At 40.1% G+C, this 24,748-nt stretch overlaps 1 protein-coding gene and 1 long non-coding RNA gene across 5 annotated transcripts in view; one reads left to right on the top strand and one right to left on the bottom strand.

Moving 5' to 3' along the window:
• Window positions 1-24,748, top strand: part of SLC12A1 (solute carrier family 12 member 1) — an 88,346-nt gene that overhangs the window by 10,141 nt on the left and 53,457 nt on the right. The window contains exons 4-12 of one of the 3 annotated variants that reach the window (XM_020875482.2): window positions 5,580-5,675; window positions 7,375-7,514; window positions 8,537-8,647; window positions 10,981-11,092; window positions 13,018-13,145; window positions 18,119-18,203; window positions 21,651-21,802; window positions 22,949-23,056; window positions 23,348-23,471. In XM_020875482.2, the coding sequence (XP_020731141.2) occupies window positions 5,580-5,675; window positions 7,375-7,514; window positions 8,537-8,647; window positions 10,981-11,092; window positions 13,018-13,145; window positions 18,119-18,203; window positions 21,651-21,802; window positions 22,949-23,056; window positions 23,348-23,471 (1,056 nt within the window). Of the gene's footprint in view, window positions 1-4,323; window positions 4,420-4,963; window positions 5,060-5,579; window positions 5,676-7,374; window positions 7,515-8,536; window positions 8,648-10,980; window positions 11,093-13,017; window positions 13,146-18,118; window positions 18,204-21,650; window positions 21,803-22,948; window positions 23,057-23,347; window positions 23,472-24,748 lie in introns of all 3 variants that reach the window. The other 2 variants (XM_020875480.2, XM_070469332.1) reach the window with 2 other exon arrangements.
• LOC110126042 (uncharacterized) overlaps window positions 7,228-24,748 on the bottom strand; it is a 98,925-nt gene continuing 81,404 nt past the window's right edge. For both annotated transcript variants that reach the window (XR_011488304.1, XR_011488305.1), the window contains exon 5: window positions 7,228-8,624. This is a non-coding gene — a long non-coding RNA (uncharacterized lncRNA). The remainder of the gene's footprint in view (window positions 8,625-24,748) is intronic.

Raw genomic sequence — 24,748 nt, 5'->3', positions numbered from 1 at the left:
AGAATCACCAGAAATTTAACATGAGAAAGAAAGAGTTGGCACCAGTTCCCATAGTTTTTCCTTATTGCATGTTTAGCAACTGCTGGGTGCCTGACAAAAGGCTGCTTGCTGGCTTTATGATGCATATCAAATGAACACTTACAGCCTCGGGTCCAAAATAAGTCTATGCTGTTCCATGGAAAATCTGCATCTTAATATTGCCAAGTTGTTGCTCCAGGGTTTCATGCAAAATTAATTTTTTAAGGGCAGTTTAGTAACTTATTGAGATCATCAGGAAACAATACTTTGTTTGGAGGTGTGAGTGTGGCCCAGGGCAAGAGTGATTGTTTTGAATGCAGCTTATTTGAAACCCATATGTTTGGGCAATAATCTGAACTTTAATCAGATCTCACATTATTCTTCCCAGTCAATCCAGCTTCATGATTATTGCAAAATTGCGTAATATGAAGAATGTTATCTTGTGCTAAACTGTTTCTTATACTTTCAGACATCAATATTGTTTCAACAAAGATCTTTTATTTAAGTAGTCAAGTCTAACTTCAGAAGAGAGTAGAGTTCTACCTAAATGGGTGTCCAGTGGGCTTTTCTATGAATGGAGGTTTTTGGTTTTTCTTTACTCTGAGAAAATAGACTTTAGTGAGTAGTAAAAACTTAACTATCAACCTTACTCAGTTTTACTGGACTTTGCTACAGTCTTAAAACTGAATGAGTTGATTAAGTCACTGTCTGGGTCCCATTTGTGTTCTTTTTATTAGGAAAGAAAACAAATGGGTATGTACTCCCTTCTTGCTTTATGAGGGGCTTGGGGAAGAAACCTGAATACACTTTCAAGCTCAGATTCTAGAAACGAAGCCAGAAGGAAGCTGTAGCCAGGAGTAATGGCAGCTATAGTCCTTGGGTAACCATTCTGGGCGGTAAGTTTTGGCTGCCTTGTCCCCGAAAGTATACGCTAGAATGAGCTGATAATGGCATCTACTTGTTCTCTGTCTTGACCACTTTGGCTGGGGCATGTCGTATCCAATGAACTTAACCATCAAGCAAGGAAGAAGGATGTGAAAAGCAGATGAGACTGAAGCAAGTCATTTATATTCTGTGTATTTCACTTTCTCATCTGAAAATTAGGGAGCTGGATTAATTGTTTCCCAATCAATTCTTTGAAGATAAAGCTAAAGAATCTTCCTTAACAGGCAGACACAAATTGAGATAGGCTGAGGATAGCTCAATAATCTTCAGACTGCAGGGTGCATAAGAATTACCTGGGAAGTTAGTTACAACACTGCAGAATCCTGGGATTCACTTGGAAAGATCCAAAGTCAGTGAGTCTGGGCATTTTAAATATGTACCCCAGGCATTTCCTGAAGCAGGTAGTTCAAAGACCCAAGTCTGAGGATGAACCTAATGTTTTCTAAGTTGCTTATACCCTGGGATTTTATATTTGATTGTGAGATGTATGCAAATCCCTTGCTGTTTAAATACATACTTTATATCAGGATTCTAAATAGTTTCCAGAAATATACACAATGCAAAAGGATAAATTAAGAATTGTTCAGAAAATAAAGGCAAAGTGAATATAAAGGTAGGAAAATACTAAAAGTCAGACTAGTTTTAATATCATGAAATGCAAACTATACGATTCAGTCCAGTTGCTGGGGTAAGCTAAACATTCGCTATGAAACAATATCAAGAGTTAATGAGCAAAAAAATAAAAGGAAACCATCTTTAGTGGCACACAGACCTGAAATTGCACATTGATAGAGAGGCAATGCTCACCACAGGATCCCTGTAAAAGATACAGAGAATTCAGTGCAACCATTTCTTACAACATCAAGTGTTTAAGATAAACTCTAGGAGCCAAACCAATATAGTCTAAGTTTGCATCTCATGCCCAACTTAGCCTCTTCCTACTGCACTTTAAACTGTAGAAACAGCCTAGAAACTTTGGCTAGAACCAGGATATAACTGAAGGTGTCAAAAGAGCCAGCTTCCAATACTTCATTCCCATTTTTGTTCTTAACCTCCCTCCACTTCCCCTTCGTCTAGGGCATGGCCAGAAAGATCACAGCCTCTCTTAGATGACTGCCCTTCTTACATCCTTGGAACAAGAGCCTACCAACAACAATTATGAAGCATTCACTTTATGTCAGGGAACACACCAAACAGGCACAGACAAGCACATTCTGGCTGCAGCCAGCGTGAGTTCAGTGCCTGTGAGCCTATAACTTCTCCCTGAATTTAAGGTTGACCTCCTGGCTCAACAGTAAAGAATCCACCTGAAATGCAGGATGATGCAGGAGAAGCGGGTTCAATCCCTGAGTCAGGAAGATCCCCTGGAGGAGGGCATGGCAACCCACTCCTGTATTCTTGCCTGGAAAATCCCATGGACAGAGGAGTCTGGCAGGCTACAGTTCATGAGGTTGCAAAAGAGTTGGACATGACTGATAGTTTCTACAGGACAGATCTATTGAGGAAGGTAATGAAGGGATGAAAGTGAAAGTGGCTCAGTCCTGTCTGACTCTCTGCAACCCCATGGTCTATACAGTCCATGGAATTCTCCAGATCAGAATACTGGAGTGGGTAGCCTTTCCCTTCTCCAGGGGATCTTCCCAACCCAGGGATCAAAGCCCAGGTCTCCCACATTGCAGGCGGATTCTTTACCAGCTGAGCCACAAGGGAAGAATACTGGAGTGGGTAGCCTATCCCTTCTCCAGGGGATCTTCCCAACTCAGGAATCGAACCAGGGTCTCCTGCATTGCAGGCAGATTCTTTACCAACTGTGCTATGAGGAAAGCCTTCAATGAAGGGAAGGAAGTTACAATTTTCCCTCTACTCATTTTAGGCTCATTGGCTAGTGCCCTATAAATTAGACTGACAACATACAGATTAATAAAAGAAAAACAATCAGAAGTTTATTAACATGTGAATCCATTGTGACTATAAATGGGAATCCTCAGTGATGAGTAACTCAAAGGGGTGGTTAGAATTTGGTCTTATACAAGCATCTGAGCAAAAGAACAACACATTTTTAGAGAAATAACAAGACAAAGGAAAAGACTGAATGTCTAGAGTGGCACATTGTGGAAAGGCAAATAGGCGGGAGAACTAGTGGAAGATGAGGCCTAGTTAGTAAAGTCTATGTAGATTCCTCTAGTACCATTTCCAGCTGTCTCCAATCTCTAGCTGATAACTATCCCCAGGAGAAAGGAAAACGGAGACACCTTTACAAATTTATGTCCTGCCTTTAGGCAAATAAGGGGAAGTATCTTCTTCTTTTCAGTTGTCTTTAGCGCAAAGTAATCCTTATGCTAACACGGCAAATTTGGCAACAGCATATTCTGCTACCCTTCAGTGTCCTCCTGGATGTGAATTTCCTAAAACTGAGAACAGCCTTGCCTTCCTCTGAATTCTGGTCTACTTTCTCCCTCTCATAGTAAATGATTCTACACCATAAAATCCTTGAGGGCAGCTTTTTTCATTTTTATTTTTCATTGCATTTCACATACTGCCTAACACAGCTGGATATATAGTTGGCTTTTAATAAACAATAACTGTTACTACTACTGTGGATATGATTAAAAAGCGGCACCTTTGATTATGTACTGTGTTGTATGCACTATGCTACTTTACACATGCATTCTGTCTTTACACATGCATTCTGTCTTTACACATGCATTCTGCCTTTACACATGCATTCTGTCTTTACACATGCATTCTGCCTTTACACGTGCCACTGCTTTCTTTATACATGGCCACTTTACACACATTCTTTCTAATTTCATTGCCATTTCTGGCTCAGAAAATAGGTAACTTATCAGAGTTCACATAGCCAATGAGTAAATGCAGTTTGATGTAATTCTTTCTACTTTATTCCTCTGCCAGATGAACAATTTTCTACACTATTAATATATATAATTTTCCACTCCTATGCAATCAAATATACATAAAAAGATAGTTCCCTGGAAGATTGAATATTTACCCTTTACAAATAATATTAGCAGCTTGGGATTGTTCAGACCAATTATTATGTTTATGGGTGTCTAGAACTTCATAAATAGTGAGGTTCACGTTAAATTTTGACCAGCCATTGTTGCTTAATTAGGTGCAACTTTGTACTGCACATCTTAGGTCTTGAGTTTCTTGGATCTGTGTTACCATGGGCAGAAAATTTCAAAGCTGAGCATTTCCTCTGTGGTGGCTTCCAGACTAACTTGGTAAACTCATATGTGATCCTTTGGTGATTACTCTAGACTTGCTGACTTTTTTGTAAACAATCTAAATGGATTATTCCACCATTTAATTGCCTTTCCTTTTCCTTTCTCAACTGAGGTCTTGGTGTGATTATCATCGGCTTAGCCGTGACAGTGACTGGTATCACTGGTTTATCCACCTCTGCTATTGCTACAAATGGATATGTCAGAGGAGGTAATTAAACTTCCGACCTGCGTGATCATTTGTAAGGTAAAGGCAACACAGGTTCAAAGAGCTCACCACTGACATTTCTGAAGTGTTTTCAAAGGTAATCCAAGTTGGTTCCTTTTTTTTCCTTTTTTCCCCCTGCCAGGCAAGAGAGATGCAAGAAAAATGGAGAAGGATTTAACCTTTGTCAAAACTCCAGCTTTCTCATTCAGGTTCCTCGCAAGCACAAGAGAAGGTCAAATGTTATGTTTTCTCTTTTCACAGCCAGGGTAACTTCTCTCCCAGGACACCAGCATAAGTCAACTTTTTCTTTCCAGGGCCGCATTTTAGATTGTGTTTACTTTTGGAGACCATCCTTCATCATAATGAGCAGCTCTCTGATTTTATCTTTATACCAGGCAAACCAGTTTCTCTTTAGCACGAAGGAACTCCGCTGGGGCCCAAAGGCTTGGATGTAAAAACTTAAATTCAAAGCAGTATAGTTTGCAGCAATAGGGAATCCAAGGAAGAAGAATAAAATGTAATATCTTCTGTCTTTCATTGCTAACAGGTCTTGGAGTTCTCATAATTCTTCTTTCCACCATGGTCACTTCTATTACTGGGTTGTCAACTTCTGCAATAGCAACTAACGGGTTTGTTCGTGGAGGTAAAATTTCTAAGATATCTAAATATTCTCAACGCTTGCTATGGGTAGGCAAAAACTTTTTATTATTCTTTACTTCTTTTTGGTGGAAACAAGAAAGTAGCTCGATGTTCTTGAAGTTGGACCCAGAAGAAAACATAAGGTACTGTCCATATAGCCCCTGTCTACTCCGGTCAGCTATGGTCTCTTTCTAACGGTCCTCTCTGGCACGTTGCAGGTCATGGATTCCATATGCACAAATTCCGTGGGTAAATGCTTTACTTTTCAGGCTACTGCACAACACCAGCTGGCGTTTCTTGAAAACCGATTCCTCAACACAGCTTCAGTTTTAAAGTTTAGTACATTTCAGGTACCTTCTAGACCTTCCTATACCTGGATGCAATGGGATCTTTTAGAACATTTCAGGTTTCTCATGGGGAGACGGATCGTTCCTTGACAAGGTTCAAACTGCTGCCTCCTGAAGTACTTACTGGTGACTTCTTGAAGTCCTGGAGCCAAACACCTTTCTTGGGGGATTTTTCAGGTCTTGGAGTCATCATCATCGGCCTGAGTGTGGTAGTGACAACACTTACAGGTATTTCTATGTCCGCTATTTGCACAAATGGAGTGGTAAGAGGAGGTAAGCCAATCCATGCACTTGTGACTACAAGCTTTGATTATGTAGTGATGTCTAGAGTTGGTTTAATGTTGGAAGTAAAATTTGTACGTTGATAATTAGTTCCCAAAGGATTCAAACAAAATGATCCAAAATTTAAATAAAAAGGCATGATTCTTTTTACCTAAAATTAAGAGATCTCCAGAAAAGATTTTTTGGGCCCACCTCCTGTGATTGATCATGTTTATAAAGCAGAGAATGATCAGGTGTCTAGAAAGAAAGCATGTGTTACAGTGAAATAAATGGTTTCTTTGTGCCTTGGATGAGCGCCGCTGGCTCTTCCCCAGGCCCTCTTAGAAGGGGTCTTCTTGAGCATCGCAGCTGACACTCCTGACACTTCTCATTCAGTAAGCCCTCAGAGTTCACCTCAACGCTATGCTACCAATGGCCAACAGGCTTCAGAAGATTCTCAAAAAGAAAATAAAACAAAGGGTTACTTTCAAATCATCCAGGAACATGTGGGCCTGGGCTGGAAATGAGTGAGTAAAGTTTGTCATTGTTCTTCAAACTTCCTTTCTTCCTCGACCAAGTCTAGTAATTGGCTGCTAATTTACTTAATGTAATCAGGACAATGGAAATAGTGAGGATTTGCCCAACCCAAATTAAAATTTACATTTATAGAGAAGGTGTTGCCCCTTCACTCAAAGGAGTTACTATGGAGGAAACAGTGAAGCTTTCAGTGAAAGATAGTTTTGGTTGTACTGTGTCTGTGTTCAGCGTCATTCTACCACTAGTTCAGTACAGGAAGTCATGAATTCACACGCTCTGTGATAACATCCAGTCACCTAGGCCTTTCAACAACTACTTATTTTTGCCTTCAGAACTCAGAACTTTCTCTCAGAACTCTCAAGGTGATTAGCCGTTATGATGAAGGATGGTCTCCAAAAGTAAACACAATCTAAAATGCGGCCCTGGAAAGAAAAAGTTGACTTATGCTGGTGTCCTGGGCTCAGTCTTTCTCATACCCAGAAGTACACAGCCATGTGTAGAACTTCCTTTTCAAAGTCAAGAGAGAAGCAATCATCCTAAGCTCTCTGCGTGTTACTTCCCATTTGCCACCCCAATTCACATATGGGTATTTGGGGATAACCCTGCTTTCTTGAGCTAAAATCATCAAAACTAAGTCTGATGTATAAAGTGGATAATACATAGCACTATGTAGTTATCAATTTTAATGTAGTAAATATATACCAAAAATTATACCAGAAATGAAGCTTGAATGACATTGATAAACTTTACCTACTTCATTTTCTGCCTGTGCTTGCCTGTTTCTGGAAATTTCAGATATGAAATTATTAATCTGAACTCTCCAATGAAGTTAGAGACAAATAATTTTATATTTTCAAAAGACAAAGAATTTGAAAGAAAAGTTTGCTATATTCCTATTTGTAGCATTTGTGTACTATAGGTTTTGATAAATTAGATTTTATCTAGTCAAGATAGTTTTATTGTAGATTATACACAGAATTCAAAGAAGGGCTAAGTTATTCATTAAGTTGACACAAGATTTCTAAAATTACTAGGATTCGTAATATTTTTATTAAAACAGAAAATTAGAATAGTTAGTATTTTAAATGTTCTCAGACAGTCAAAATTATTTGGTCATATAAACTAAATCCTTTAGCAGTTTGTCAGTATAAAACATGTTCATTTCTTGTTTCAGGTGGGGCCTACTATCTTATTTCCAGAAGCTTAGGGCCTGAGTTCGGTGGATCTATAGGCTTGATCTTTGCTTTTGCCAATGCAGTGGCTGTTGCTATGTATGTGGTGGGATTTGCTGAGACTGTGGTAGATCTTCTTAAGGTAATTAAAAGCTTTTGTTCTCTTTATCCAAGCAAGATAATTCGGTTTAATTTGCTTTTCCAGGGCACTAGAGGATATCATTATGGAATGTGGAAGCTGAATATAGTTGGCATCAGAACTTCTCAGAGTCCTGGCTCTCATACTTACCAGCTGACAGATTTTGGACCAGTCCCTTTGTTTATCTGAACCTTGCTTTTCAAATCCATAATATGGGTTAATAATATTGTCCTATGTCTTTCATATAAATGTGGTACAGATCGAATGAAATAATGGACATGAAATACAGGGTAAAACATGAAAGAAAAGATAAATAAGAGCATTATTGTTAGCATCAATATTACTATTATGGTTACAGATGTCCAAAAGGAAAGAAAGTTCAAACATTAGCACTCACTGTAGGAAATGGCATTTTTTAGCATAGGTGCTCTGTCTGGATGGTATGTATGTGAGGACATTAATTAACTAGTAGGTGAGCTAGCTTCCAGTCCTCCTTCTGTGGAAGTGATAGCAGATACTGAATTCAATAGGTAATAGTACCTCTAGCTGAAAATCAAATTAATAAATGAGTGGATTATATAGTTCATAGTTTGTTCTTTAATTGAGTAGCACTTATTTTTTGATATTCACATTGGAGACCACTCATTTTCATCCCTCTAGGATTCCCCTTGACACACAGAAATAACTGGTTGTTCCCCTGAAACAAAATGTGATAAGTGTACATAACCATAATTTTACTTAGTGCTACAATAGTTTCAAAAGCTGTGCCTAGAATGGATCTCTAAAAATTTTAACTCCTAACCTTGGCTATCAAAGGCTTATTATTACAAGAAAAAGTAATGCTAGAGGTTTTATCTTCTCAAATTTATGAGCATTTCATTTTTCTATTATCCCCAGACAGCAGGGCATAGTATCTCTTTTTACTGTTGAATGCTACAATAACACATACAGACAAAAAAAAAAAAAAAAAAAAAACACAAACAAACTTCTAACTATTTAGGGGGGATTTTTTGTTGTTGTTCCAGGAGAGTGATTCAATGATGGTGGATCCAACCAATGACATCCGGATCATAGGCTCCATCACAGTGGTGATTCTTTTAGGAATTTCAGTAGCTGGAATGGAATGGGAAGCAAAGGTTAGTTTCTCAAAATGATATTACCAACAACTGCTAGTCAGCTTCCTGAACAAACTGCAGGAATAGAAGGAACTCCATATTCAAAATGAATTGCTATTATTACTTTCTATGGTAAAAGGAGCCTGGTCAGTGCTCAGTGGAACAACAAGTCCTCATAGCACCTAGTCCAGGCAGCAGTAAGTCATAGCTCATGTGATCAGGCCTATATTTTGCCCTTTATTCTGTAGCCACAGTGACACAGCCAACAAGATTGCTGCCATCTTCACGCACAGACCCCTTGTGGTCATAGCAATTGTACATACTGGAGGCCTGTGTCTTTTCCTCATTTCCCTGGTATCCCCTTCCTAGCTGACCATGAATGCTGACATCCACAAGATATGACGAGTGTGTTGGGAGATGATAATAGAGGCAGAAACTGTCATTCCCCTCTGAAATCCCGTACTCCAGAAGCAAATCTAAGGGTACCAGAGGTCCTGGAACTCGAGAATATCTGGATTTAATGATTAGTATGTTGTCATTTAGCCGCTAAGTCATGTCTGACTCTTTGTGACCCCGTGGACTGTAGCCTGCCAGGCTCTTCTGTCCATGGGATTCTCGAGGCAAGAATACTGGAGTGGGTAGCCATTTCCTTCTCCAGGGGATCTGCCTGACCCAGGAATCGAACCCGTGTCTCTGCATTGGCAGGCAGATTCTTTACCATCTGAGCCAACAGGGAAGTCACTCAGTGATTGGCATACCAGTTAGTAAATTTCTGAATGGAGGGGAGAATATCTTTTGCTTGCTTTGTAACTCTCTACAGTGACTAGTACAATCAAAACTCCTAGGTTCCTATGTGCTTGGAGGTGCAGTACCTAGATCTCAAGTGGTCACCAGAAATGGAAAGATAGCCAAAACCTCCCATTTTATATAAGGCAATAGGAAACATTCTTACATGGCATTTATTTGTGGGTTATGCATTCACACATTAAACAAAAACTGACGAAGTGCTTATCATGTGCTGGGTATTTTGCTAGGCACGGGATATTCAGTGTGACCCACACAGGCACAATCCTTGCCACAGCTGAGCATATGGTCTATGGGGAGATGAGTAATAAAAAAGTAAATATAGAATGGTAAATTGTGAAAGTGCTATAAAGGAAATAAACAGGGCACTGAGATAGAATATAGCAGGGGGAACATACGTTAGATTATTCCCTGAGGGAGGCAATGTAGTTTCATGACAGTAGAAGGTAGGATTTAGAGCTCCAGCTCTGTAGTTAGAGTGGATTTGAACCTGGTTTATGTCTATACGACCTCTGGTAAATTACTTAACCTCTCTATCCCTCAGTTTTTTTATCCTTAAAATGATGATAGCAGTATTACCTACTGCATACACCTGTGGGTGGTGATTATTTACCTGAAAGGACACTGGTAAAGCTAAAACTGCATCTGTTGTGCTGTAAGCCCTCACTAAACATTAGCTGTTACTGTTTAGATTCAGTGGGCAAGAAAGCCTCTGTGAAGACGTAGGTTGGCAAAATGTAGGGAGAAGTGCATTTCCAGCTGAGGGGAACAGCCAAGCCAGTAAACACCTTGAAATGTCAGAGGGACTAAAGAACAGATGATTTGGCTGGTCAGCCTTGGAGACAACTTGTGCTGAGCACACACGGGTATGATAGCTCGACCTCAAGTGCACTAGGCATCCTGGGAATCCTGTGCCTCATTCTGTGTTCTCATACCCCTGCAGTTAGTACCAGGAAGGGGAAGGATCCACAGGTGCTCTGCCGAGGAAAGCAGACAACTCTGTCAGTGTTACATCTTTTGGCTCCATTTACATTCCTAGGGACACTGCACTAAGTTACCCACTTGGTACTTAGAATGCTCCTGAAATATCACCTTCAAGTGCCCAAGCACATGCATGCATGCATGTTTAGTCACTGTTGCGTCTGACTCTTTGTGACCCCATGGACTATAATCCACCAGGCTCCTCTGTCCATAGGATTTTCCAGTTAAGAATACTGGAGTGGGTTGCCATTTCCTCCTGCAGGGGATCTTCCCAACCCAAGGACTGAACCCACATCTCATGTTTCCTTCATTGGCAGGCGGATTCTTTACCGCTGCACTACCTCAGAAGTCATGCACCCATTGAAAGTGTAACATCTATTCTCAGGCCAAATAAGGCTTATTAAGACGCCATTTTACAAGAACACCCTTATTACCTACACTGGGTAGTAGAATCTTAACTGGAATTATTAGATAGGGCTCTTATTCAGTGGGCATTTACAACGCTTATAACTATGTAAAAAGGTCATTGAATAAAACTAATTTGACCTCTTGTTACTTTGTCATTCCAGGCTCAAGTGATTCTTCTGATCATTCTTCTCATTGCTATTGCAAACTTCTTCATTGGAACTGTCATTCCATCCAACAATGAGAAGAGGGCCAGAGGTTTCTTTAATTATCAAGGTATGTGTGTCAAATAGCTTGCCTTGCAATAAAAGCTTCTTCTTTGCCCACCCCCATCACCATCCCCATGACCCCTTCCCTGGCCACTGGAGTTTCAGGGAATAGTCTCAGGTTTGAGTCAGGAGAGCCAGAGTGAGTCTCAACCTTGCTGTTTGCCAGCTAGACAGATTACCTAACACTATTGGGTCTCAGATTTTCCTACCAAGGTGGGAATGATAATAGCAACTTCCTAAAGCAATGTTGAAAAGCAAGTAAGACAGCGGATGTTAAAGTGCTTTGAAAACCTTAAAGTGCTGGAGCCTAAAAGGTAAGCCTCTCCTTAAGCAACAAAATATAAAGAAACTATATATTTTTGGACTAAAAATAACTGTGTACATGCACAGTTGCACAAAATTATAGACAAAAGATACAAAGAGACCAAAAAAATCCATTTGCCACTTTTGAAAAGTCTAGGGCAAAAGTAGGGGATTAAATGGAAAAGCAGGGTACTGCACATGCCCCCTGCACACAATACCACCTCAGGGGTGGGCACAACACCTAAGCCCAGCCCTCTGGCCCAACCTCTGGGCACACTCCCTACCCTCACCCCATATAATGTACAAGCTTGCCCCTGCTCAGGAAGCCAGGGAACAAGGGAACCTGTTATTTGTCCTGGCTCCCCTCTGCTGCAGCAGGGGCCCCAGGAAAGCCTTGTCTGAACAGTAGGGGTGTCTGTGCAAAAAAGGGAACTTAGCTCAGACAATGTGCCCAACCACTGGGAGCACCAAAGTCAAACACAGACACTTTTTTCACCCTTCTAGTCGTTTTTGTACCTTGCTTTCTTATGACATTATCTAGTTGAGCATCACTGTCAGGTTTTCAAACAGAAAAGATTGTAGGAACTATTAACATAGCAGCTGTGATCAAGGCATAAACATTGATTTCTCTCTTCTATTCTACTCCACCTATCCCCTCTTTCCTAGCTTTCCACCTTAGCATACTTAAGAATCCACGGCTGAGATTTTTTATATTTCCCTTCAATATTTACCTGGTTATCACTATTTGTTCCCTTTTTATATCACATCACTTCTTTCTTCCTGATTCCTTTTCTTTGTAAAGATTGTCTTGCTTGATTTGCAAATCCTTTCCGTTTTGCTTCTTTTCCCTTTTTCCAGCTCCTGCTATAAATTTTTTGATGTTTTCAATTTTTTCTCCTTTTTGCATTTCCCTAGATTCTTTTGTTCACATTTTTATTCCTTGCTTTTCTTTCTTTGTTTTCCCTTCTGTTTTTCTTTTTTTAAGATTATTTCCATTTCATTTAAATAATTTGGTGACAACTTGCGGTATATTTTTATATTATGACCAAAGCTCCTCACTATATATGAGAATTCTTATAAACGAGGATTTGGTATAAGGATCTAAGATGCAGTTTCTAATGACAAATGCCAGGGAGGTTAGAACATTAGTTTCAAAACTATAAGACAGCTTCATCCACAAGGTTCTACAATTTAAAAAATAAAGGGTGTAGTAAAGCAATATGCTGATTAAGGTATATATACATGTGAGAATGTAGTTGTATGTGTGTAGGGCAATATGATGCGGTATATTTGTGAGTATGCCAGTTCAATCATGAGAGAATTTTCTGTTTCCTTCTTTTTTAGTCTTCTAGATTCAAAGAAATCAAACAGCATGGGTCTCCATTTTCATGAAAATTATTGACTTTTCAGAGTATATTCTAGAGATTTAAAACCTTGTGACATGTATTTTGATACTTGGCAAATATTAACATGAGGTTCATCAAGATTATACCAATATCTTCAAGCTCATTCCACTTAGATTATAGGAACACATTTGCATTTAGGGCTACAGAAGCCAAAGGTAACTTAATCTTCTAGCAGTCTAGAAGATAAGTCTACAAGATAATTTTCTCATTATTTGTGTTGCAGCATCAATATTTGCAGAAAATTTTGGGCCAAGCTTCACAAAAGGAGAAGGCTTCTTCTCTGTCTTTGCCATTTTTTTCCCAGCAGCAACTGGGATCCTTGCTGGTGCCAATATCTCAGGAGATTTGGAGGTATGTTATTTCCTCTTCTTTGTAATTCTAAGAAACAGTGGTGCGGTTGGGCAGGACAGGGAGCTACAGACATCAACAGTGACCATGTTTCTCTATAGATTTCAAAGCTGTAAGATTTCTTCAAGGTTTCCTAGTTATTTAAAAAGTTCTCTCTCTTAATGACAAATTTTACTGCCAAATTATCCTATTCCCGATAGTTCTCCCAAAAGTCTTATTCAATAAGCTGAGCCACTGGGGAGGCCCCCTCTGGGGACTTTACCTAGTTGCAAAGAAGACTGGGAAATGTAATCTCTAGTTGGACAGCCATGTGCCCAGATAAAATTTTAAGGAATTCTAGTATTATTTTAGGGAGTTCTAATTTTAAAAGGTGGGCTTCCCTGGTGGCTCAGTGGTAAAGAATCCACCTGCAATGCAGGAGACACAGGTTTGATCCCTGGGTCGGGAAGATCCCTTGGAGAAGGAAATGGCAACCCACTCCAGTATTCTTGCCTAGAGAATCCCATGGACAGAGGAGCCTGGCAGGCTATAGTTCATAGAATCACAAAAGAGTCAGATGCAATTTAGTGACTCAACAACAACAGCAACAGTATTAAAATGAGGAAGGTGAGAATGGATATTAAAGGACAATAAATAATCTCTACCACACATGAAAAAAGTAGAAAACACAGGTTTACCTCAACAAATTTATAATCAACTTTGGAAGGCTAGAAATATTTGCAAGTTATTAGGGGAGATATATATGTGTGTGTGTGTATATTCAAACTGAATGCATTGTCCAAGTGGATTATGAAATAAAAATAAAGAAGAAATAATTACATTAGGGACAATTTTTGCAACAAAGAAACTTTAGAGCAGGAAGTAAAAGCAAAAGCTGGTTACCGACAACAGTCAGGAAATGTAAGGGTATTCTAGGCAGAGAAAAGAAAACGACAGAGAGGCAAGGAAAATTGTGGGAACAGGAAGGAGTCTCTCATGATTCAAGCGGAGAAGCCCTGATAGGCTGAGTATCCTTACAAGGTAAGGGGAAAGGCTGTTGAAGAGGCCTGAGTGAGAGATGTTTGCCCTATAACTCTATAAAAGTGCTTTTGGTTTTGTTCATTGCTGTGTCCTTGGAACTAGCAAAGCTTCAATAAATATTTATTGAGTCAATGAACAAAGGCATTCACATTTGTTACGCTAAGGACTACAATGCCACGGTAAATTCTTCAACAGAGATGGGACATAAAAAATGAGTATGCTGAGGCTCAGAAAAATTAAGTAACTTGTTCATAATGAAGTAAGTAAGTAGTGCTGCTTAACAAAATTTAACTCTGGATGTTGAGCTTCTGGTTTCTCAGATTTGGAAAAGTATCAGAGGTCATAGGTTTAAATTTCGGTAAACTGTAAGAACACATTCAAAGAATATTGTGCTTTCTTTCGACTAAGTTTTTATTTATTATCAGTTGATTAGTAGTTAGTTCAACTCAGCCAACACTTGTTACTTATACCAGGCATCAAAGAAGTGAAGAAGAGCTTGCTTGATCCTTCTCAAGCACGTAGTTTGGACAAGACCATGGCAGGGAAAATGGATCAAACAGGTCAGCTTTTGTTAGAGTTAGGAAACGAACTGGAAAGGATGCTTTTTCTTTTTTTTATGATCTACTGTAAGGAAACACTATATATCACAACCAAGTGCCTAAAAATTTCTCCTAAACAGTTCAATACTTTTATTACAAATGATGTCCTCTGATGTTTTCACATCAGTTCTGTTCTAATGTATTGTTTTCATGCTGGTTGCAACCTACTGAATTGATTCCATGTTGAAGCTCAGATTTAGCCATTGGGGTTAAAATGGCAGGACATCAGAGGGGAGATGTCTAGTGGGTAACTACATTAACCTGTAATTAAAAATAAATTTAAGAAAATAAAGAGAAAGAGCTAAGGGACTGGGGAACCCAAGAGACAGAAAATCAAGAGATGATGATGCTTTGAGATGTAATAATTAACATGATCAGAAGCCAGAGGGGTCAAGCATGTTAAGGACTAAAAGATGACCACATGTTGGGATATGGCAACCAGAGCTCTGGACTTATAAGTAATAATTGTTTCTGAGAGTGAAACTAGAGCATAATAAATTCAGTTCAACTTAGTAAATGTGTTATTTATACATTATGGGGTTATGCAAGACACTACCTCTGCTTACAACCTCAGAATCCTTCTCAAGACTCTGAGGCTCTTCAGGCTGACAGTGGCAGCTAACAAGAACTGGCACAAGGGGATGCTATACACGTTTCCCATCCTAAACCTTCTACTTGTTAACACAGTATTGATGGTCTGTAAATATGTGTGTGGGAGAAGATTTTCAAGGTACACAGATCTAATCAGGAGAGTTAAGATACAGTTTCAGAGATTAAATATTAGGATATGGCTGACACGCAACCAGCAGCAACCTAGTAAGACTGCTTGTACTGTGTCCCAAGGGAAAAAAAATATGATATTTAATGTAAAAAGGTGAAGGAAGGTGAGATTTTGTGCTACTGCTTGAGGAATAGAAATAAACATTTGGAGTGGAAACTAAGAATCTAAGTCCTGTCCTGACTAGAGGAAAAGTAGCCAGAACAGGCAGTTTGAGTACGTGACCAGACATTAAGATTTTGGCATCCCGACTTATATCACATCAAGTTTGACACTCAAGTAACTTCTAAATGAGGAAAATTTGAGCTTGTAGCAGATCTACAGCTATATGGAAATTATCTTATGTGTAGAGTGGGGTGCGTGGTTCCTAATTCACTTCAGTCGTGTCTGACTCTGTGACCCTATGGACCGTAGCCCACCAGCTTCTCTATTCATGGGATTCTCCAGGCAAGGATGCTGGAGTGGGTTGCCATGCTCACCTCCAGGGGATCTTTATGTTTTAGGTATAACACTTCTGTTCATCTTCATACCTCTTTTCCTCATATATATATATATATATCTCCTTTCTTCCCACTTTTATCAATTCTTCAATTTTCACTGAGAGCTCAAGAAATCTTTCATCCATAAAAGAAAATTTGAAACATACTACGAATGGATATTGAGTGGGGTTCATTTCAGCCACGGCTGCCCTCATCTTCCCTCTATGTGGTACTCACTGCACACATTCTCTTTTGGAGACAGTAGCTTGAAATGAAGAGGTTGTATCTATCAGACAAATCCTGTGTGCAGATATTCCTGCCAGAGTGGGAAGAAATGAATGATTACAGAATGGCTCCATAGGGCTGGCTTACTTCCCTGTGGGGACAGATTTACTTAGTTTAATTAACATTTCCAGCTGTCAGGTTGAGTCTGCATTCATCATGAGTTGATTTTTCTGATGGATATGATCAGCAGATTTCAGTTAATGAAACACAGAACTCAGACTTTGACTGCATTGGTTGCTCACTTGTATTGATGAGTCTTATGTCCTCTGGAGGGGGAACTGATACCTACTGGGACGGTGCTTTCCGCAGTTCAGTATTTACTGACTCCTACTCTATGCCAGCACCGTCTTATAGGTAATGAATACATTGAAATCTCTACTTAATATCCCTGTTAAGTTGAATTCTATTATAGAGAAGTCATGCTGCTTGGATATTGATTATGATATGATTCAACCCCCAAAATAGGATATAAAATGGTATATTATATATATGACGTGAGCTCAGCTCAGTGAATTTATATACATTTATGGGCAAGAGAGAAGCCCATTTTCTGGTATAAGCTAAAATTTGCCTCTTTCTATATACCTGCCTATGGAAATTAAATATCTCTCATTGCAGTTATTCCTGAACTAGATTCCAAATGAGGAATTTGAGGGATTGGAGAATGTAGCAGATCATCCTTTTTGCTCAGTCAAAAGTGATTTTTTAAAAGCAAGTCTAATTCAGTTCAGTCACTCAGTCATGTCTGACTCTTTGTGACCCCATGAATCGCAGCATGCCAGGCCTCCCCATCCATCACCAACTCCTGGAGTTTACTCAAACTCATGTCCATCGAGTAGGTGAGGCCATCCAGCCATCTCATCCTCTGTCATCCCCTTCTTTTCCTGCCCCCAATCCCTCCCAGCATCAGGGTCTTTTCCAACGAGTCAAATCTTCACATGAGGTGGCCAAAGTACTGGAGTTTCAGCTTCAGCATCAGTCCTTCCAATGAACACCCAGGACTGATCTCCTTTAGGATGGACTGGTTGGATCTCCTTGCAGTCCAAGGGACTCTCAAGAGTGCTCTCCAACACCAAGCTCAAAAGCATCAATTTTTCGGCACTCAGCTTTCTTCACAGTCCAACTCACATCCATACATGACCACTGGAAAAACCATAGCCTTGACTAGACGCACCTTGTTGGCAAAGTAATGTCTCTGCTTTTTAATATGCTATCTAGGTTAGTCATCACTTTTCTTCCAAGGAGTAAGTGTCTTTTAATTTTATGGCTGCAGTCACCATCTGCAGTGATTTTGGAGCCCCCAAAAATAGTCTGACACTGTTTCCACTGTTTCCCCATCTATTTCCCATGAAGTGATGGGACCAGACGCCATGATCTTAGTTTTCTGAGCTTAGTACAAAACAAATACACACAGAGATATACCGCCAATGTACCAGATATGTTACATTGTTATGTTACATTGATCTGTTCCCCTTCCCCCCTCAGAACTCTATGGTCTGATACATCTGCATGAAATTCACAGGAGATAAAGGGGGGGAACAGGAAGAGGTATTAGTGAGTAAACTAACTAGCCTACTTTTCTGTAAAAACTCTCTCCTGGTCAGTTACAGATCTCTTCTGTTCAGCACAAAGTTCAACAGATTTCTTTATTCACTCTAAATACCTTGTCTTTGTCCAAAAAGAACTGGAGCTCAGCACTTTGCCATTTGCCCCAGGAAGGGTAGCCTAAAATTTTGAAAATACAGAACTAACTCAAGTGATATCTGTTTCTTATTCCACTCTATCTCCTTGTTCCTCTACATTATTTTTTCAAAGGATCCCCAAGATGCCATCCCCAAAGGAACCATGCTGGCCATCTTCATCACCACTGTCGCCTACATAGGAGTCGCCATTTGCGTGGGTAAGTCATGTGTCTCTGGTGCCAGAATTACAAGGGATCCAGTTGCTTTTCATGTCAAGTTTTATGTTTCATGGCTTTCCATGAAACGTAAGTTGAAAATTTTTAAATAGACAACAATTTTAATTCCCTTGTTGGGTGCTCTAGGAGTTTGAATGCAATTAAGGTGTAATCACAGGTGTCTCTGGTACTTCCCTGGTGGTTCAGACGGTAAAGTGTCTGCCTACAATGCGGGACACCTGGGTTCAATCCCTGGGTCAGGAAGATCTCCTGGAGAAGGCAATGGCAACCCACTCCAGTATTCTTGCCTGGAAAATCCCATGGATAGAGGAGCCTGGTAGGCTACAGTCCATGGGGTCGCACAGAGTCGGACACGACTGAGCAACTTCACTTTCACTTTCATTCTGCTGCTGCTACTCCTAAGTCGCTTTGGTTGTGTCCAACTCTGTGCGACCCTACAGACAGCAGCCCACCAGGCTCTCCCGTCCCTGGGATTCTCCAGGCAAGAATACTGGAGTGGGCTACCATTTCCTTCTCCAATGTGTGAAAGTGAAGTTGCTTAGTCATGTCCAACGCTTTGTGACCCCATGGACTGCAGCCTACCAGGCTCCTCCGTGCATGGGATTTTCCAGGCAAGAGTACTGGAGTGGGTTGCCGTTGCCTTCTCCGCACTTTCATTCTACCTGAACACAAAAATGGATTTTTTGCTGCTGCAGGTGATAATTCCATGGCCAGGGAAGCCACCACTTCTAGCAACCACCTCCCCTGCCTTTAGGAGGCAGGTGAGGGACAGAATAAGAGTCCAAAATAGAACAAAACAAATAAAAACAAAAACAACAATGACATAACCCTTAGGAAAGTATGAAAGATATAGAATGAATGACTGTGACTCCTCCTTGCACTGCTGTCCCTAATGTGGAAATGTCACCGTCACCAACTGGCAGGCAATCAGAACAAGACCCAGCTGCCAGCAGTGTGGGCGGCCAGCCCCAACATTGCTCAGTGAGCAGAAAATATGCGAATTTGCCTGCTGTTCTTAAACTGACTTTTGTTCCACCTCCTGCCTGCAGCCACACCTCCTCCTGGTTGGGGGTCACCTCCAGCTTATGCCATTATTGGAGAGGAAGGAATGTGAAACATTCAGAGAAGAAAATTTTCCTGTGCACACTTACGAATACAGCCCCAGGCTGGGCCACTATGGAATCCCATCTGGCCATTTAAAAGGGGACATTCTGGTTGTCCTCTGCTTACTATAAAGGAAATTGAGATACTACATATGTTCTGAGTTGGATTCTTTGGGGGAAGAAAAGCAAAACAATTAACTTGGATTCTTTCTTCTCCCACTGCCTCTTATTTCCAGAAATTGGATAATGTCGTTAACTCTACTGTGACATTGCCAAGTTTCATTACAAATAAAGAGATATTATTCCAATGTTTTAGAAAATCAATACTTTTTAAATGACATTGAAATTACCTAAATTTCACAAATGGTTTTTCTTTCTCCTACAAAGTAAAAAGGAAGGGATGAATAAAGGTAAAGGCCTGATTTCAGAGATTCTTCTCGTTTATTGGTTCTGATGGGTAGAAAAACCTGTGTTTCCATATTTTTCTCAGGATGAGAAAAGGATATTCATGGGGTCCCTGGCCTGTCATTAGTGCAAATAATAGCTCATGGCTTGGCTTCATGGGAATTTGGGAAGTTTGATTATGCAGAAGTGAAACCACAAGATTTTTAAAAGTCAGCTCAGCATAAATGAACAGTGCAAAAAGGTAAAATCTGGACTGGATAGTTCTGCTTAGTATCCAACCAACACTCACAATTTCAAGCTTCTAAGTAGACGTTGGTAGGCCACTTCTCAGGGCTATATAGAAAGGGTTCCTGCACTGATCATGTTAAATGACTCTTTCAACTAAAGGATTCAGTAAGTTTTAAGTCCTTCCTAGATTCAGAGTATGAATTCCATGGCTATAATTGAGAGTTCCCATTAGTATCTATTACTGGAATGTCTCTTAAAATAATTAGCAAGGAATGAGAACTCACCTGGCTGGAGACTGAAAAGCAAAATAAAGTTTCATTGACTGGCATTTAGTTTGTAAAGTATTTATCCTTCAAGTAGTTCAGAAAAGTTTATATATATATATATATATATATATATATATTTCACAGCTATATTCATATCTCTCAATAATCCTATCAAATACATAATGGCAGAGATTACAGTAAGAAAAATTCATAAGAAAAATCAGTAATTAAACTATATATGTCAAGAATCTTTAAAACGTACATAATTCCATTTTGAGGAATCTATCCTAAAGAAATACTTCGAATTACAGAAGAAAAATTGTATGCACAAAGATATTCATAGGATGTTTGTAACACAAAATGACAGAAATTAACTCAAAGGTACAAAAATAATAAACTGAGATAAATACTTGGTATAGCAGTATTTGACCATGAATAGCACCTGGGAAGGGCTTCCCATGTAGCTCTAGTGGTAAAGAATCCACCTGCCAATGCAGGAGAGATAAGAGCAGATTGGATCCCTAGGTCAGGAAGATCCCCTGAAGGAAGATATGGCAACCCACTCCAGTATTCTTGCCTGGAGAATCCCATGGACAGAGGAGCCTGGCAGGCTATAGTCCATGGGGTTGCACAGAGTCAGACATGACTGAAGGGACTTAGCATGCATGCACGCATTACCTAGGAAATCTTAACATTTTATTCCCAAATATTTTCTGTATCATTTAAACCATTGAAATTTTATAAAAAGTACAATTATAACAGTTTAAGAAATTACACAAAGAATACTATTAGCTGAAAATAAGAGCTCAGTTCTCTTAATTACTAGTATTCAATAATGTCATCCCTTGTTTCTCTCACAGATGAGGAAATAAATCCTTCTATCTGAAAAGCTCCCAATCAGTAGCGTTAACCTGGAAATCTGAATTGAATAAATATTACGTGCAAAGAACTGCTATGTGCACTTCAAAAAGGAAAGAAACTTCAATCCCAAGCGTCTTACAGAGGCAGGCAGAAAGCTAGGAGTTCAACCACCCAAGGACACCTTAGAGATAGGGGCTGCTCCCAGGCCTCAGAAGATGGGAACTTTCAGGTATCACATCAGAGGAAATATTGACCATGAAGACAGGATAGGTCAAAGTAAACTAAGTATGTTTTCAGAAGAAAAACATGTGTGCATGCTCAGTCGTGTCTGACCCTTTGTGACCCTATGGACTGTTAGCCCACCAGGCTTCCCTGACCGTGGAATTTTCCAGGCAACAATACTGGAGTGGGTTGCCATTTCCTCCTCTAGAGGATCTTCCCAACCCAGGGTTGAACCCACATCTCCTGAGACTCCTGCATTGCAGGAAGATTCTTTACCGCATGAGTCATTGGGGGATATCTGAACCCTTCAAGTAAAGAAGTGACAAATCTTGTTGTCTTCCCAGGGGCTTGTGTGGTCCGAGATGCCACTGGGAGTGTGAATGACACCATCATTTCTGGGATGAACTGCAATGGTTCAGCAGCCTGTGGGTTAGGCTATGACTTCTCAAGATGTCAACATGAACCGTGTCAGTATGGGCTGATGAACAACTTCCAGGTTTGAACTTCAAAAATGAATAATGTGTACTGCTATTGCTTCCATTTTTTAGAACATCATGTGTAATGAAACTTCTGACTCTCTAACAGATTGGTTATTGACTGATTCGAATTCAGCAAGGAATAATTTGTGTGGGAGGAAAGGGAGTCCTATAGGCATTCATTATGTGGTTACACTCACTGCGGTGGTCAGAGAACAGGCAGCCGTATGAATTGCATCACCAGGGAAAGATGACCACCCGCCACTATGCATCTTCCAATCAATCGTGTAAGGTTTGCTGGTGGGCAGATGGAGAGACTTCGATTAGTTAGCACTTGAAATGCACTTCGTGCCTGGGCTTCACTCAGGAGAAGCCTCTGTGATGGACCTGGGGTGCGTGGAGGACAAGGCCAAGAGGGGAACTGTGAGTGGCAGAAGGGGGAGGAGAGTGAGGCGGGAAGGAACCAGGGAAGTCGGGGAGACTGCGGAACTTAAAACATACTAATTTGCCTGAATGATTGGTGAGCAGAAGGAGAAACAAATTTGTTGTGAAGGCTTTGTTCATCTATTTTAACAACCAACAAAGAGAAATTAACTCAGCCGAAGTCATTATTACAAATGTGACTTAAATTGATAGAATCTCATCATGTCTCAGACCTAAAATTATGTTTAATGAACAGAGGAAAAGCAAAGATTTTAAAAGCTTCTATATGCAGGAAGAAAAAGAAAGGCTAATGCCTTTTAAAAAGATTGGTAAACAGCTGAATCCCTCTCTAGACTTTATTAAAATACCACTTTCTGCTGGATAGAGTTTCCCATTGACCAAGAAACAGATGCCCAGGAAGGACAGAGGGGAAAAATATCAAAATCCTTGAAATCATTTCCTTGTTTATTCTTTCCAGTATCTTCTGGACATATTGTGGTGAGCATTTGTTCCTTTTATCCAAAAACAGCAACAACAAAGGCATTTCCATTTTGAAAAAACAACTATTAAGAACTCAGAATGAAGCAGGGGGAAAAACATCTGATTAGAAGCAATTAGCCTACAAAAGAGATTCCAAACCCCAGAAAGTGGAAAGGGAAGCATTTGCATTAAAATTTGGCTTAAATTTTTGTTTTCACTCTGTTGGATGAGTCAGTCTCCTTACCTGAACCTCTCTCCTCAAGGTCATGAGCATGGTGTCAGGGTTTGGCCCCCTCATCACTGCTGGGATCTTTTCTGCAACGCTCTCCTCGGCCCTGGCCTCCCTCGTCAGCGCGCCCAAAGTGTTCCAGGTGACATAGGCATAAGAGCACGTGCTTCTCCCTCCCCCTGAGATATCCACTCTCACTGGTGATCACCTTCCATCACTTTCTGAAACAGTTTAATGTTTGCATCTGGCTCCAATGCTATGTCTGCCACATAGTCGAGATCAATTCAAATATAAAGAATGATAAACTGCAGTGTTAACTTGTGCTTCATATTGTGTATCACTTCGTCTCTTCCCCAAATCTTCTTGTTTGAATAGCCCAGGGAAAATGACTGTGCGTGGATATAAATGATGAATTTCTCCTCTTTTCCACTAGGCTCTGTGCAAGGACAACATCTACAAAGCTCTGAAGTTCTTTGCAAAGGGGTATGGGAAGAACAATGAGCCCCTGCGAGGATACTTTCTCACTTTTGTTATAGCCATGGCGTTCATTCTTATTGGTTTGTAGTTTTCTTGTTCTTACTGAAAGCCAACAAGTTCTTCCGATTACTCACAGGGTTTCCTGTGACCTTGAGAAATTATCTGTTTTATGTCTAATACTGCATTTGGGAATATTGCAATCTAAGAAGGAAATGAGAAATCCTTGTGTGTGGAGGGCCTTGGAGGACTTGAGGTGGGCTTCGTACTTTAATCTCTTCTTTGAATCTGAATGCTGGAAATCCATCCAACCAGATGCAACTGACTCCTTCCTCTGACCTGCCTGATACTGTCTAATCCCACGTTGCCTCCAGCTGCCACCTGTCCTTACATCTCCTGGCCGCCAGCAAGAGAGCTGAAATGTCTATTCTCAAAATTGGTCCATTGACCACAGAATGTGGTCACCTGTGGATCTGGAAAATTGTGGATTGGTCACACCCAATCCCACAGCTAGAATCTCTGATGATAAAGAACCTGAATTTTTACAAGCTCCCGAAATTCATAGACCGCTAACGTTTGAGAACCACTTATTGCTTCTCCCTAAGCAATATAGAAACAGCTACATAATCTCAGAGAGGCACCACGCCTCAAAGTTAGCCTGCACATTCCTTACTCCTCCTTAAGGTACCACCATTGCAGGTGAGCAGAAGGCAAGGATGAGAGTAACTATGCACAGGTAGGCAGTCAGATTCAGCAGTAGTGCCAGACGAGGGCTTCTCTTCACCCCATAAACTCAGGAAGTGACCAAAATTCATGCATCCTCATAAGATTTTCACAAGGTTGAAGAGGGGAACACATGACTCTCCATGTCTACACACAATCACTTTTTGGTTTATTTTTTTTGTGAATCTATGTTTGTTAGATCTTTTTAATTAAATTAAAAGTAATTATGTGTATATATGTTTGAATTATAATTTAAACTTTAAGACTTCAATTATTGTCCTAGACTTCAGTTAAGTGATCAAATAGCCCGAAATTTTAAAAATTGTATACGTTAAATAATAGTCTTAAAAGTCACTCTTTCACAACCCAGTAGATTAGCTTCATGGTGCCAGCTTTGTGGCAGCTATTTTTGCCTACTTTCTTGCTGGCATTCATGTCCTACAGCCACACCCAGCTTCCACCTGCATCTTCTTCACTGAAGATGATAGCTGTCTGATCTTCAGATAAATGAGAACATCTCTAAATTATTTTTTATATCATACAGTAAACATCCCAGCGAGGATTTAACCATACTGGATATTTACCTACTGAGGTAAAACTTTTTTTCGGCAAACCTTCAGAGGTAAAACTCTCTAGA

The sequence above is a fragment of the Odocoileus virginianus genome, chromosome 6, assembly GCF_023699985.2.
Source record: "Odocoileus virginianus isolate 20LAN1187 ecotype Illinois chromosome 6, Ovbor_1.2, whole genome shotgun sequence".
NCBI classification, from domain to species: Eukaryota; Metazoa; Chordata; class Mammalia; order Artiodactyla; family Cervidae; genus Odocoileus; species Odocoileus virginianus.
This window is presented reverse-complemented; position numbering and strand designations above follow the sequence as displayed.